The sequence below is a fragment of the Puma concolor genome, chromosome B1 (assembly GCF_028749965.1).
Source record: "Puma concolor isolate L17-30 chromosome B1, mPumCon1.1.hap2, whole genome shotgun sequence".
NCBI classification, from domain to species: Eukaryota; Metazoa; Chordata; class Mammalia; order Carnivora; family Felidae; genus Puma; species Puma concolor.
In genome coordinates, this window is record NC_141670.1 from 206,675,319 (window position 1) to 206,689,219 (window position 13,901).

Sequence of the window (13,901 nt, forward strand, 5' to 3'; positions counted from 1 at the left end):
CTCTGGCCCTCTCTTCTCCTGAACACCGTGTGGGAGCTGACCCTCTGTGCTCAGGCGCGGAGCTCTGTGTCCACAGCTGGCAAGCCGGCCTCGTTCTCTTCCCTGGTACGCAATTCAGTGTCTTCGTCTGGCTACCAGAAGGTTTTGTCACACCCATAATTTTGATACAATATTTCCTACGCTGGCCATTCTGGATGGATTTCCCGGAAACACAGCACCGTCTTCACCTCCTTCCGGTGTCCGGAGCGCCCGTGGTCACGCAGAGACTGTCCTCGGCCCGTGCCCTGTGTTGTGCTGGTCTCGTCCTTCCCCGCTCTCTCCCCACCGCGTCCTGCTCAGTCCCCGCGTCTGTCCCACGTCTGCCCCGCGCTCCCACGCGCTCCGGGCAGCTGAAGCTTCTGCTGGGAGATGCCGGTCTCCTCCTGTTCCACCCCACGCCCCCTGCGTTCCCGACTCAGCTCTGCCTGCCGTCCGGCCTCCTCTGACTCCTCACTCTCTCAAGTCCAGTGCTTTGTGACAGCAGCCGTCCCAGTGGCTTCTCTCCACCACAGGCGGCTCCTGTGGTCCCTTCACCACCCCGCTCGGAGGGCGCCGGGGCCCCGCAGCAGCTGGACTCAGGGAGTGTGCGCCACGTGCTCTGTCTCGGGCACGTTCTCTGTCTCTCTCGGAAGACGGCCCTTCCCAAGCCCGTCACTCCTGCCTCCCAGGAGCCCCCACACCTCCCGTCTCCGCTGCCCCCTTCCGAGACTCAGTGCTGCTGCCCAGCAGGTGCCACCTGCAGACGGCTCTTCGTCTCTTCTGACAAAGGCACTTCCAGGCCCCACCAAAGACGCACTCCATATACTTTTTGTTGCTGTTGCTCTGGGAGCGAGCAGCCACCCTCTCCTACCACAGTCCTACATGCATTTTAATGTTTACAGGTTCCTGTTGCTGCACCATGGGTCCGCTCCTGTCTCCCGTTTTCTTCATTGACCTTCTTTTAAGATCTCTCCAAGCTGTTAGATACGCATTGAGTCCCTGGGTCTCCTCCACCCCCACAACTGCACCCAGTAAGCAGGGGAGTGAGGACCCTACTAAGGCCTCCTCCTTGGCTGCTGTGGCTGTTCAAAGTCTACTTTATCTGATGCTAATGTACTACGAACAGCCTTCTCTGCACTAGCCTTTACTAAGTTTTTAATTTTCTAGTACACTTACAAGCTTTCTGCTTCCTTTTTTTGTTTAATTTTTTAAAGTAATCTCCATACCCAACATGGGGCTTGAACTCATGACCCCGAGATCAGAGAGGCCCGTACTCCACAGACTGAGCCGGCCAGGCACCCCTCTAGTTCATTCTTAATACATAAGTCACAGAGCTTCAGATCAGATTCCTGGGGCGCCTGGGTGGCTCAGTCGGTTAAGCGTCCGACTTCGGCTCAGGTCACGATCTCGCACTCTGTGAGTTCCAGCCCCGCGTCGGGCTCTGTGCTGACAGCTCAGAGCCTGGAGCCTGCTTCCGATTCTGTGTCTCCCTCTCTCTCTGGACCTCCCCCGTTCATGCTCTCTGTCTCAAAAATAAACGTTAAAAAAAAATTTTTTTTTATATCCGGTTCCTGTATTTTAGCCAGTCTAAACCTTAGTCTTATAAATTAAGCCATTTACATTTATTGTGATCATTGCCACACGTGTATTTTTGCGTCCCGTGCATGGTTTTTTGTTTTTAAGAGAGAAAAAACAGAGGAGATGGGTAGAAGGAGAGAGAGAGACAGAGACAGAGAGGCCCAAACAGCCTCCACATTCATTGTGGAGCCTGATGCAGGGCTTGAACCCACAACTCTGGGATCATGACCTGAGCTGAAATCACGAGTTGGGCACACAACCAGCTGAGCTAAACCCATGCTTTCTAATTACCCTCTTTTCTCTTTTTACCCCCCTCCTACCTCACTGTCTACTTTCCTCATGCTCCTTTCCACTCAGTCGACGACTTGGAAGTCACACCTTCTGTTTCTATTCATTTAGTAATTTTCAGTGTAGCTTTAACATGTATACTTTGCCAAAGTGGAAAGTTGGTGAGACCTCACCCCCGCATCCACACAAAACAAGCAGCTCGCAATGGCTCCGTGCCACCACTTCTAACCCCGCTGGGGCCGTCAGCCTGCCCTGCCCCTGACACCACAGCCCCTCCTGCCCAGCAATCACCACCGTGGTTCCCACGGTGCCAGGCGGCCAGACCCGTACAGGTGTGCCCACTATGGATTCGCATGCACACCACACCTGCTTGCGTCTCGCAGGTCACTTCTGAAGCTCACTCTGCTTCCTCGGTGGTGCTCGATTGTGGAGCGGGGGCTACCACCTGCCACTCTGTGCCGTGTCTTCTGGCCGTGGGTCACACGTGGAGGAGTCTGACTGTCTGGCTGTCGCTCCTGGAACGTGCTCCTCTCTCTGCCACTTTCAGTCTCTGGTGTCCCTGCTACATGTCTTTGCTATGTTTGGGTGTTTTTTTTTTTAATAGCATCTCTAGGTATACGTTTATTTTTAGTTATGCTATTCAAAACTTGGGTCAGTTTCCATCAGATTCTAGAAAATCCTTTTGCCACATGACCCTTCCCCCATTCTCTTGTCTTTCCTTCTGGAGCATCTGAACATGTCTGCCTTCTGCGTCTCCCGGCCTCTCCGACAAAGTTTTCATCTTCCCTTCCCGTGCCACGGCCGACAGCCTCTCTGGTCCCGGCTTCCGCTCCAGCCATTTGCCCTGTGGCTGCCCAGCGTCTCCTCAGCCGCCTTCTGGGCTCATCTCGACGACTGCGTGTTAGCTCTCGGTGTGAGGCGTGATCGCCACGTCTCCTTTAATGGCTTCGGCCGTTTCTCACACGCTCACTGAAGACTTGGTGCCAGACTTCAGTCTTACTACTTCTGGCTCTCACCAAAAGCTGAGACTTTGTGAAGGTCCTGCTTAAGGACATCTTGTTCCACGGCCCCGTAAGCGCTGAAGTGGGACTTGCACTCTTTTTATGGCAAGGACGTGACGTGAGGTATGAGTTGTTTCTCTCTCGTGGGTCTTTGGCTTTATCTTCTCTTCAGTCAGGGAGCCTAAGTGAATTATTAGGGTTCAGCAATTTCAGGGACCAATGTGTGTGTTAAATGATGAAACTGGCATTTCTTACGACACACGAGTGGTTTACATTTTGACTCCAAAACCTGGTAAGACACGCGTTTCAAGTGTTAAACTTCTAATAAAACAACCTCCCTCACCACTACCGTCTAAAAGGGAGGGGGGTGGCAGTGGGAAGCCTAAATCCGCTACCCTCGGGGCCAAGCGTACGGGCCCGTTGCCCAGGACTACAGCCCTCTGAGGGGTCTACACGGGTGCCTCAGCTCCAGCTGCCCGCCAGGCCTCCCAGCAGGCCTTGGCAGTGGTCCCCACGCGAGGGTTGGCCCCCGGAGGCTGCACGCGCTCGCCCCTGCTTCTGAGAAGCGGGCTCTCTGCCCCTCACCTGCCACCCTACACGCGTGCTGTGGGCAGTCGGTCCTCCCCCATCCACGGCTGGGTGTTCTTGTACCACGGGACCCCTGTTTGCCAGCCTGTGGGGTCTGCCGGACCCGCCTCCGGCAGGAGCTCCGGATGTACTGTGCCCCCCGACGGGCCCAGGGAGGAGCTCCGCCCCCCTCTAGTGCAGGACCCTCACCTTTCTAACCAATTCCTTCACCTTGAGCGATTTCAAACTTACAGGAAGAAAAACGGAATGCTACGGCCGACACCCGCACCTCTCACCCGGACACGCCGCCTACTGACACTTTCACACGTTTGCTTTCTCCTCGTCACCTAGCCCGCAGAGGTGCCCGCGCACACGCTCCTTCCCTCACCCTCTGCCAGTGAGTTCCTCGGACACGTCAACGCTGTCCTCCCGAGGAGCTCCCTGTGCAGACACTTAGCCGTCAGGGACGGCACCGTGTCCACAGTGGGGTCTCCCGCACGGTCTCCAGGGGGTCCCGTCCGGCATCCCAGCCCCAGGGTCTAGGGTCCCGGCAGGAAGCACACACGGACCGCGGCATCTGCCTCGTCTCCTCGTGGTGGGGCCGCGGCCTCCCTGGGGACGACCCTGCGAGGTCCCTGGGACCATCCTAACCTGGTGCGTGATCATCTTCTACCTCGTTTCCGGCCATCCTTCGCGGTAGCCACCGGCTCCTGCTGGACGACGGCCTCAAGGCCGAGCAGCGGACACGAGCCCCGTGACTGCCTTCCCCACGCACGGCGCTCGGGCACCACAGAGGCCGCCCCTGGGGTCAGAGCGGCCCTCCGCGCACACACCCGGGAGGGGCCGTCCTGGCGGGCGGGAGCCAACCCGTGAGCGTCCCGGATGCACCTTCTTCCGTTCACCCCCACTGGCAAACGGGCGGTGTGGCCCCTGCCCCAAGGACATCGGTCCCTCTGGCCGACGTATCCTGCAAACTGCACACCTGGGCTGTGCGGCCGAAAACGTGTAACTCTCCTCATCTTTTCTCCTCTTTTCACCGACCCTCGGTCCGGCCTGTTTGGTACTTTGTGCACGCACCAGCGGACGCACGCGGCCCCAGGACGCCCTCACGCAGACAGGCCCTCAGGCAGCTGCCAGAAGACGCCGTGCCCCTCAGGAGAAAACGCATAAACGTCTGAAGACCGGGCCACGCGGACAGGACCACAGACAGGCCTGTGGCCCCGGGGCACAGCGCAGCACACGGCCCGTGGGGAGCTGGCAGCACTACCTTGTCTATGGTGAGCATGTAGAAGTGTGTGATGTCGTTCTCGTGTGCATGTTTGATCCTCGCCATGCACTCCTCCTCGTCAATCAGCTCACCGACGTACTCATTCACGAACTCTCCCTGGAAGGCGGAACAGCAGACCGTGACCGTGGTGAACAACGGGGTCCGGGTGCAGGAGCCCGCGCCCGAAGCGCCCGGAGCCGGCACCACGCGCACGTCACGATGCGGTCCGGGGCGCGTCTTCCCAAGTCCCTGGAAGTTCAGGTCTACCTCAACGACTCCATACTCAGCTGTCAGGGAACAGTTCACCCGAGCGTCCTTCCCAAAGCGGCACCCTAACTCTCGCTTCCTGCAGCCACTGCCTCTGGGCACCCTGGCGGCACACCCCAAGCTCCCACACGGCCGGCTGCCACGGCTCGCCTTCCCTAGCAGAGTCTACACGGCGAGAGCCCGGAGGAACTGGCCGCCGAGGCGGGCAGTGGAACCAGACCCTCAGGGGCCGTGCGCGTTTCAGAGCCGCTGCTCTCACCCGGGATCGGCCCTGAACCAGACCTGGGGTCTGAGGCCGCCGCCGCCCCCCAGGCCACAGCCTGGCCTCATAAGCCAATTCCGGCTGCCTCTCTACTTCCGGCTGCCCAGCCTAGGACATGGGCAGGCCGTGTGTGGCCTGTGGCCTTGACGGACGACCTGGTCCCGCGCTGCCCCGGACGGAACGGCCGCCCATCCAGGGCAGGGCTCCTTCACAGTCTTTCCTGTCATAGAGCAACCACCAAAATCCGAAGTGGAGGCCAAGTCAGGGGCCTGCTGAGTTTTACTTTGCTAGACAGCACGCACGTAACGTTTTACGACATTCAACCGTAGTAACTCAGACTTTTTAAAAACCCCGTTCTTACGTGCGTGCAAAAGCGTACTAAGCATATCCAAGCGTAAACCGCCAGCCGGCCCAGGATTTCTTGCAAGCAAGGAAAGGGGCTCGGCACACACCTTTCTGATGTCCCGCTTGGCGACCAGGCCCCACCCTTTGCCGTCAGTCTTGATGATCTTGGTCTCGGGGTACTGGCGCTTGGTGAAGCACTGATTCTGGCAGTACTCGCCCGCGGGGCACACCTGCGGGTGGCACTCGAACATCAGCATCCGGTTCAGACACTCCGAGTCGAAGCCGCAGGGGTTCTCGTCGGTGGGCTTACAGTTGCACTTGGGGATCTCAGAGATGTCGGCCGTGTGGATCTGGACTTTCCCATAGGGCTTGTTCACCTGCCGGGGACACGGGGGCGCGTCAGACGAGAGAGCAAGCACCCCGGCCTCCCGCCGGTCCCCACGCTCCAGAGGAGGGTGGCGGTGGGGGGGGGGGGGGGGGGAGGGGCATGGTCCCCCACCCCCACCCCCCCGTCACTTCACGTCCCTCGTCCACGCTTGCCCCGCCAGGCTGCCGGAAGACAGGCGCACAAGCACGTGCTGAGCATGGGGCAGGGTCCCTGTAGCAGGGACCCGCAGGCAGGTGACCAGGGAGGCTCTGCCCTGGCAAACTCGCGGTTCACGGTGACAGCACAAGAGCAACCCAACCACAAAGCCACAGACAGAGGGGAAGAGGGACTGAAGCAGAGGCCAGTAAGGCGAGGGGAAACGTGGCGGAACAAAGGCCTCCTCACTGCTGGGCCGCGACAGCGAAACACAGAAGCGCGATCTGAAAACCCGCCTCAGGAGCCCTCAGGTCCCAAGCTGTTTGACCCAGGAGCTCCATTTCCACGAAGTCATCCCTGAGGAAACACTAGCCCCAGAGAACGTGTCACCTGCACACGCACACACAGGGCGCACCGCCCGGATCTGAGGAGCAAAGACGCGGCCTTGAGCGGCCAGAAGGCAGCTGACACACTGTGTTGAGAGGCTGCCGGGCCCCAGGCGGCAGGACACGGTGACATCGGCTCACCCAGCGTGGCTGTGAGGAGCTCCTGGACCTCTCTCCCTCCCACCCCGTGGGGACGTGGGGACCCAGGTTCCCTGCCGGGACTGCCGGGCTCGCCGGAGGCAGCACGGCCACCCCCGCAGTCCTTGTGCGGCATCCACACCCTCTACGGCGGGAACATCGCTTTGTCTCCAGGGCTCCGGCTGACCAAGCCACGTTCCAGCCGAGCACCGGCCCGGGCCGGCCACCTCTCATCCAAGCTCGTCCCCAGCGCCGGGTGACGACGGCGTGCCCGCCACCACCCCCGTGCCTCACGGGCTCCCGGCTGGAGCCTCACACGAGGGCAAAACCCAAAACCGCGGAGACCCCCCCCCCCAGCCCTGCCTGCACGCCCTCCCCGCCCCCCCAGAAAGGACACACGCTGGGCAGTGGCTGCACCTGCTCTCTGCCCGTGACCTCAGGCAGCGGTCCACACGGGGGCTGCAGACAGATGCTTGCTCACGGCAGCCCTCTTACCCACCGCGGCAGGAGGGCCCACCCACGGTCCCCGCAGTGACCCCTGACCCGGCCCCCCACCCCCGTCACCTTAATGTGCTTGTACGGCGGGGGCTTGCGCTCACTCTCCTGTGTTTCTCTGGCTTCCCTTTGAAGTTTGATTTCACGAAAACGAGCTTCGGCTTCCTGCAGTGCTAAAAAGTCCACGAAATGTGAGCGTGAGTAAGAGGTTTACTAAACGCACACCTCCACCTACAGGCTCTGCGTCTAAACGGCCGACGCAAGCCTCCGTGTCCCGCCAAGTGCGGTTACCGGTGTCCAGGAGGCTCTGGGGTGCGCACGCTGTTCAGGGCGGGTGCTTTAAATGCCGCGAGGGTCTTCCACCCAAGATGCTCAGAGAGCGCCGGGCCGAGGAGGCCTGGGAGGCGCTGTGCCGTGCCACCTGCCACCAGGAAGGCCCAGGGCGGGTTTCTCTGGGAGGCTGACGCTCCAGCTCTCACTGCCCACGGGGATCTAACATCCTCCCGGGAGGACACGTCCTCTGGGAGGGGGCGGGGGTGGCACCGGGCTCGAGCGAGGGCGGAGGACGCCCTGCGTGCTGGGGCCACCCTGACCCCCAGGACTCAAGTCTGACCTCACTACCCGCCAGCGGACTCCAGCACGTTAAGTCTCAGTTTCAACATCTGTCATCTCATTACGAGTTTTGAAAATCTTTCTCATCAGACCTTTGCTCTCCGCCGTGCGTGAGGCCCACAGGAGACAAGACGCCGGTCTGTCAGCACAGCCCACCCAGCCACCCCCACGTGCCACCGGCCGCGATGCGCCCGCCCTCCGTGGACTAGGACGAGCCGAACGCACGCCAAGTCCCCCTTCTGTCCCACTCACTCTCGGCCCCGAGTAAATGCCACCTCCTCCAGTCAGGCGGTGGCATTCCCATCCCGTCAGTCACCCTGGCTGTGGAATCAGAGAGCGGGGCACCTGTCTACCTACCCACACCTGGCCCTTCCCGGGGCACCCGGTCTAGGCGGCGGCAAAGTCTTCTCCACATTTCTATCTTACATAACAGGCAAGGCAGAAGACAGCTCTGTAAACCAGCACTGGAATAACTTCTTCTAAGTAACTTCCACTGCGGGGCACCAGGGGGGGGGCTCAGTCGGTCAAGAGACCGACTCTTCCTTTCTGCTCAGGTTATGGTCTCGGGGTCGTGGGATCGAGCCCCGCGTCGGGCTCCACACTGACGTTGCAGAGCCTGCTTGGGATTGTCTGCTCTCTGCCCCTCCCCCGCTCACTCTCTCAAAATAAACTTAAAAAAATTTTTTTAAATAAAAATAGAGCTTCCAATGCATGTGAGTGAAATTAATCCCAAACCAATGCTGTAAACGTTACTCGGGAGTACATTTTATCCTGTGCCTCAACAAATCAGTCTGCAAACCTATGTTTTCCTAATTTAAAGCACGGCTAGAATGCTTAGCCTGGTGTTCTCTACAGAAACCAAACTTTCAAACAACAAAAATCAGGGTTAGCAGAAGGTACCCGAGAGTGCGGTTTTGCTCCGCCTGGAAATGTCCGTACCGTTTTTGAAGACTCTTCCGATCCCTCTGACCCCCTGGTAGCGGCTGCCCCGGTCCCCCTCCATGTACGGGAACACTCGCGCCTGATGCGTCCAGTAATAATCTTTAGACCCAAAGAAAAACACAGGGAATTCTCCAATCTCGTGCTTCATTTTCTGAATATTTGGGGGAACATTTTTGGGATGGCAAACTTCTGCCGGCCACCATCTATTATAAATATTAAAAACAGGGTTCACAGACTCTTCAGACAGAGTGACAGTCATTCAGCGCTTTCAGTCCTGCAAAGTGAAAAGAACACAGTGAACAAGGAGGCAGACAGGGTTCCGGTCCTCACACCTGTAGTTCCCCAGTTTAACCCAGACGACGTCCTGGAAGTGCAGCTTCTTCCCGGCTCGGCACTCGTTGCAGAACCAGCTGCCGTCGGGCATCTCGATGCTCAGGCAGTCGGGGTGGAAGGCCGCCGGGCAGGACTCACAGCACAGCAGGCTTCCCCCTGCAAGGGAGGGCGAGCGGCTCACACTGGCCCTTCCCGACCCGCAGCCACCCCGCCCCTCGCTCCACGACGCGAGCCTAACCACGGCCGGCCGTCGGGGCGCAACGAAACAAGCCCGTTTTATTGGCATCATGGGGAACTCGCCCTCCGGCGGCGCGCCGGCCTCCGTGAGTTCAGAAACGTCACGGCGCACACCGGCACGGGAGCACTTGGGAGACATCGGGGGCGTCCCCACCCCCGGAGCAGGGCGGGCGCGGAGGCCCCAGGGGTTACCTGCGAGAGCTGTACGCGAGGGAACCCAGAGAAGCAGCCCGCCCTGGCCGCCCGCCGTGGCGCCAGCCCTCACCTTTGGAGCACACGAAACACCAGCTCACGTTCACGTGAGCGTGATGCCTCTTCCCCTTGCGGGCAGTGAAATGGCTTGTGCAGATGATGCTGTGGGAAGCGATCACGGAGCAGCCGGCCGCCAGACAAGCGTCCCCTCCGTGGTAGGCGACGGGGCAGCGGACGCACCGCATCATTTTCCCTGGGGGCAGAGACACGCGCTGAAGGCCCGACAGCGAGCAGGGCGGCGAGAGGCGACCGAGCCCCCCACGCGTTTAGAAAATTCACGCTGAAATAAACTCGGGAGTATTTGACGAAAGCAGTAACCAGGATGGAAAGAACACTTAATAGATGTTACAAAAACACATCTCCCCCAGGCAAAGGTGCTTCAAAACCATCAAGAGAATTGTCAATCACTTAAAATGCCTTATTCTCTCTCTCTCTTTTTTCTTTTTATTTATTTTTTTTAATTTTTTTTTCAACGTTTATTTATTTTTGGGACAGAGAGAGACAGAGCATGAACGGGGGAGGGGCAGAGAGAGAGGGAGACACAGAATCGGAAACAGGCTCCAGGCTCCGAGCCATCAGCCCAGAGCCCGACGCGGGGCTCGAACTCACGGACCGTGAGATCGTGACCTGGCTGAAGTCGGACGCTTAACCGACTGCGCCACCCAGGCGCCCCTCTTTTTTCTTTTTAAATAAAAGTTTATTTATTTTTGAGAGATAGAGAGGCGAAGCATGAGTGAGGGGAGGGGCAGAGACAGAGGGGGAGACAGACTCTGAAACAGGCTCCAGGCTCCGAGCTGTCAGCACAGAACCCGACGCGGGGCTCGAACCCACGAACTGCGAGATCTTGACATGAGCGGAAGTGGGACGCTCAACCCGCTGAGCCCCCCAGGCGCCCCGCCACATTCTTAAATAAGGTCAAGCAGGGCTGATAAACCCAGGCACCGCCAGCCCGTGGGGCCTGTAGTGCGTCTCGCAACGGCTCCAGCCTCTACCCACTGGGTGCCAATCTGCACCCCCCAAGGTCTCCCCAGACGTGGCCCAGTGTTCCTGGCAAGCAACATCGCCACGGCTGAGAACCACCGGTGTCAGAAGTACAGATAGCCCGCCGTCCTCAATCCCACACACCTAACGCGAAATAAGGCAGATACGACTTGATGTTAAAGTACCTTCCTCAGGGCGCCTGGGTCGCTCAGTCGGTTAAATGTCCGACTCCCTTGCTTTCAGCTCAGGTCACGTCACGATCAATCGTGAGATCAAGCACGGAGCCTGCCTGAGATTCCCTCTCCCCCTCCCCCCCAGCCTCACTTTCTCTGCCTCTAAATGAACAGATGAATAGAACATTTTTCTCATATACTGAAGAAGCACTAAAACTGGAACAAACATACGGGCACCTGGGAGGCTCAGTCAGTTAAGCATCTGGCTACAGCTCAGGTCATGGTCTCGCGGTTCGTGAGTTCGAGCCCCGCCTCGGGCTCTGTGCTGACAGCTCCGAGCCTGGAGCTCGGAGACAGCTCTCTCGCTCTCTCTCCGCCCCTCCCCTGCTCATGCTCTCTCTCTTGAAAATAAATTTAAAATTTTTTTAAAAATTAAAAACTGGAACAAACAGAACCTATCAGAATGGTTCACAGGCCCCCCTCCTAAAGTGGAGGCTCCGGGAGGACACGGAGGGCAGGAAGAAGGCACGGCAGGGCGGATCCTCTTACCGACTTCTCGAGAAAAACCCTGCTAGCCAGTGTCGAGTCAGTAACAGAAAGACAACCGCCACTCCGAAGAAAAACCGAAGGCCTTTGGGGACAGACCTTTCGGCCACCGCGCCCGCCTCCCGTGAGCGCCCGTACCTTTCGACGGCCTGGGGTTGGAAGGGTTGGACGCGTGGCAGGTCACGCAGCTGTGCAGGGGGCAGCGGAAGCCTCGGCTCTCGAACACGGTCAGAGGGTACTTCCTCACACAGGCTTCGTGGTAGAACTTCCCGCACTGCGACACGACGCAGCGCCTGACGTCGGTCTTGCTCTCCTTACACACGAAACACGAGTGAATCCCTAGCAGACGGTTAAAGAGGGGCAGGGAACAAGAATTAAACTGTCGTCCCTGAGCCACCGAACTCCAGCAGCCCCGTCAGGGGCGGCCCGTGCGGCCGAGGCCTTGGGCTCTCTTCGGACCTCGGTGCCCGGTCCGAGCACGCTTCAGAAAACGGTCCCAACCATCAGGGCCGTTACCTTGCCGTGAGATGGGCTCCAGCTTCCCCGGAGGACAAGGAAGTCTGAGCAGGAGGCGGCTGAGGTGGGGACGCCCCCTCGAATTAGCGGGAAGCCGGAGAGCAGGCATTCCTCCGAAGGAAAGCTTTTGCTCTCCCTCCTGAGCCATCAACCAAGTACAGCGAACCTTCACTTAGAACCAACCACAGGCAGCAGAGGCGAGGTGCCGTCACATCGGATGGCCTTGGCTTGGGACTGGAGGGACTCGGGAAGACTCCACGTGTCTTCCTAACCTAGGACACGCGCCCACGAGAGCCAGGAGGCCCTCGGGGCTGCGTGTGGACAGGAGGGGCCGCATCTGAGCGGCCCCTCTTCCCAGCAGCCCCCAGAGTGCGCTGGCGAAGGAAGCGGTGCGGCAGAAGGAAGCCGTGGCCGCTCGGGGACGGGCACGTCCTTGCCGTTGACCCCGGAGTTCAGGTCCACGCCGCGTGTCTACGGAAGCCCACCTTCCCGTGAACGTCCATGTCCTGGGACTGACCGGCCAGCTCACCTGTACTGGTAACGCCGGGCCCTCTGACACCGGGGCACCCACGCCGGCCGCCTCCCAGCGCGGGGCTCAGGACAGCCCGTTCCGTCACTCTGCCGGTTACCTTACGCCGCTCTACCTCTCGGTACGGCCACCGAGGGGAGCGCGTCACGCTGGAGAGAGCGAACCGTGGGGACCCCGAGGGGAGGCGCGCACCCGCCGGGCGGGGGGGGGGGGGCCGAGGGGGGGGGGCGGGAGGGGCGCCCGCGGAACTTGCCTGAGGCGCACTCGCTGCAGGTGAACCTCCCTTCGGGTCTCCGGGCCAGCCCGAGGCAGGCGAGGTGGAAGGCTCCGCAGCAGGGCCCCTCGCACAGCAGGAGGCTGCCCGGCTTCTCGCACAGCTGCGGGGCGGGGCGGAGGCGCGGCGGTGAGGACGGTGAGGACTGAGGACCCGGTGCCGGCCAGGCTGAGCCCGGGCGACCCCCTCCCCCCCCCACCCCCCCCCACCCCGGCCCGCCCGCGGCTCCCCTGCCTCCTCCGTCCACGCCCGACTTCGCACGTTCGGAACACGCGTGCGCCACACGTCGCCACACGGCGGTGACACGAAACAGCCTCACGCGGATGCCCGAGCCCGGCCGGGGCGCTAGGTCCCGGGTCCCCCCGCGGCCCGGCGCCCTCACAACAGAAGCCCGTGTGACCGCGGGCGCGAGTGCGGGGCCCGGGCCCGGGTCAAGGACAAAAGCAAGCGGCGGCCGACCCCTCACCTGACACACGTACTCCTTTTTGGCGGCCACGCCCCGCTCAGACTTCTTGGAGGAGACGGACGCTTCGGTCTGGGTCTCGTCGGCGCTCTCGTACGGGGACTCGGCGGGCTCGTCTCCCGGGCCGTCCGACACCTGGGGGCGAAGGAGGCGGCACAGGTCACCAGTGCGGGCGGAGGCGGCCCGACTCCTGCCTGGCTGCCGCCCGACTGCCAGCTCCTGGCCGCAAAGGCCCGGTGCCCACGGTTTCCTGGGAGGGCGCGGCGGGTCGACCGAACTGTAACTGTGCGGAGGCTCAGAAGCGGACTTCGCCCTCTCCGCGCGGGCAGAAGGGGCACAGAGGCACGTGTCTTCGCGTTCCTGCCATCCTGACCAAGGAAGGAACTGGTGAAAACCCCACGTGCCCCAGCAGGTGACCTGGGACGGGCCCGGGACTGGGAATCTTGACCTCTGTCGCCCAGTCGCTTACGGCCCAGCTTTTCACAGTAAGAGAAGCAGATCAGCACCCAGTGACTTTCCAGAAGAGCCAGAGTGAGGGGGCAGGAGGGGAGCCTCCGCACGGCGGGCCCGGCCGCTCCTGGAAGCCGCCAGCACACGCAGTGGGCCGCGACTAACGGGCCGTCCCGACTTGCCCTCTGCCTGCCGCCCGTGGTCCCCGGACGGGTAAGCAGGCGAAGGCAAGGTCAAACCTGCCGGCTCTGGTAACGCGTGAGCCCAAGAGAAAGCCTTGGGAGAAAAACATGGCAATCGTGGAGCAAACAAAAGCCCCCCCCCCCCACCCCCCGCCCCATCCCGGTCGTATTTCATCCCCCTTCATCATCAGGGATCAAGGAGACCAGGCTAAAGCCTCCCTCTCATCACTGTATGCAACGTCTTGCCTTCATTTGAGGAGCAAGAAACCTCTAAAT

General features: G+C 60.5%; 1 protein-coding gene across 2 annotated transcripts in view; it reads right to left on the bottom strand.

Annotated features, from left to right (window-relative positions):
* The window catches only part of NSD2 (nuclear receptor binding SET domain protein 2), an 88,094-nt gene that overhangs the window by 5,978 nt on the left and 68,215 nt on the right, over positions 1-13,901 (bottom strand). For both annotated transcript variants that reach the window (XM_086705626.1, XM_086705627.1), the window contains 9 exons: positions 12,997-13,128; positions 12,510-12,633; positions 11,350-11,550; positions 9,525-9,704; positions 9,022-9,178; positions 8,687-8,892; positions 7,205-7,308; positions 5,701-5,970; positions 4,720-4,836 (listed from right to left, as the gene is read on the bottom strand). In XM_086705626.1, coding sequence (XP_086561752.1) covers positions 4,720-4,836; positions 5,701-5,970; positions 7,205-7,308; positions 8,687-8,892; positions 9,022-9,178; positions 9,525-9,704; positions 11,350-11,550; positions 12,510-12,633; positions 12,997-13,128 — 1,491 coding nt within the window. The remainder of the gene's footprint in view (positions 1-4,719; positions 4,837-5,700; positions 5,971-7,204; positions 7,309-8,686; positions 8,893-9,021; positions 9,179-9,524; positions 9,705-11,349; positions 11,551-12,509; positions 12,634-12,996; positions 13,129-13,901) is intronic.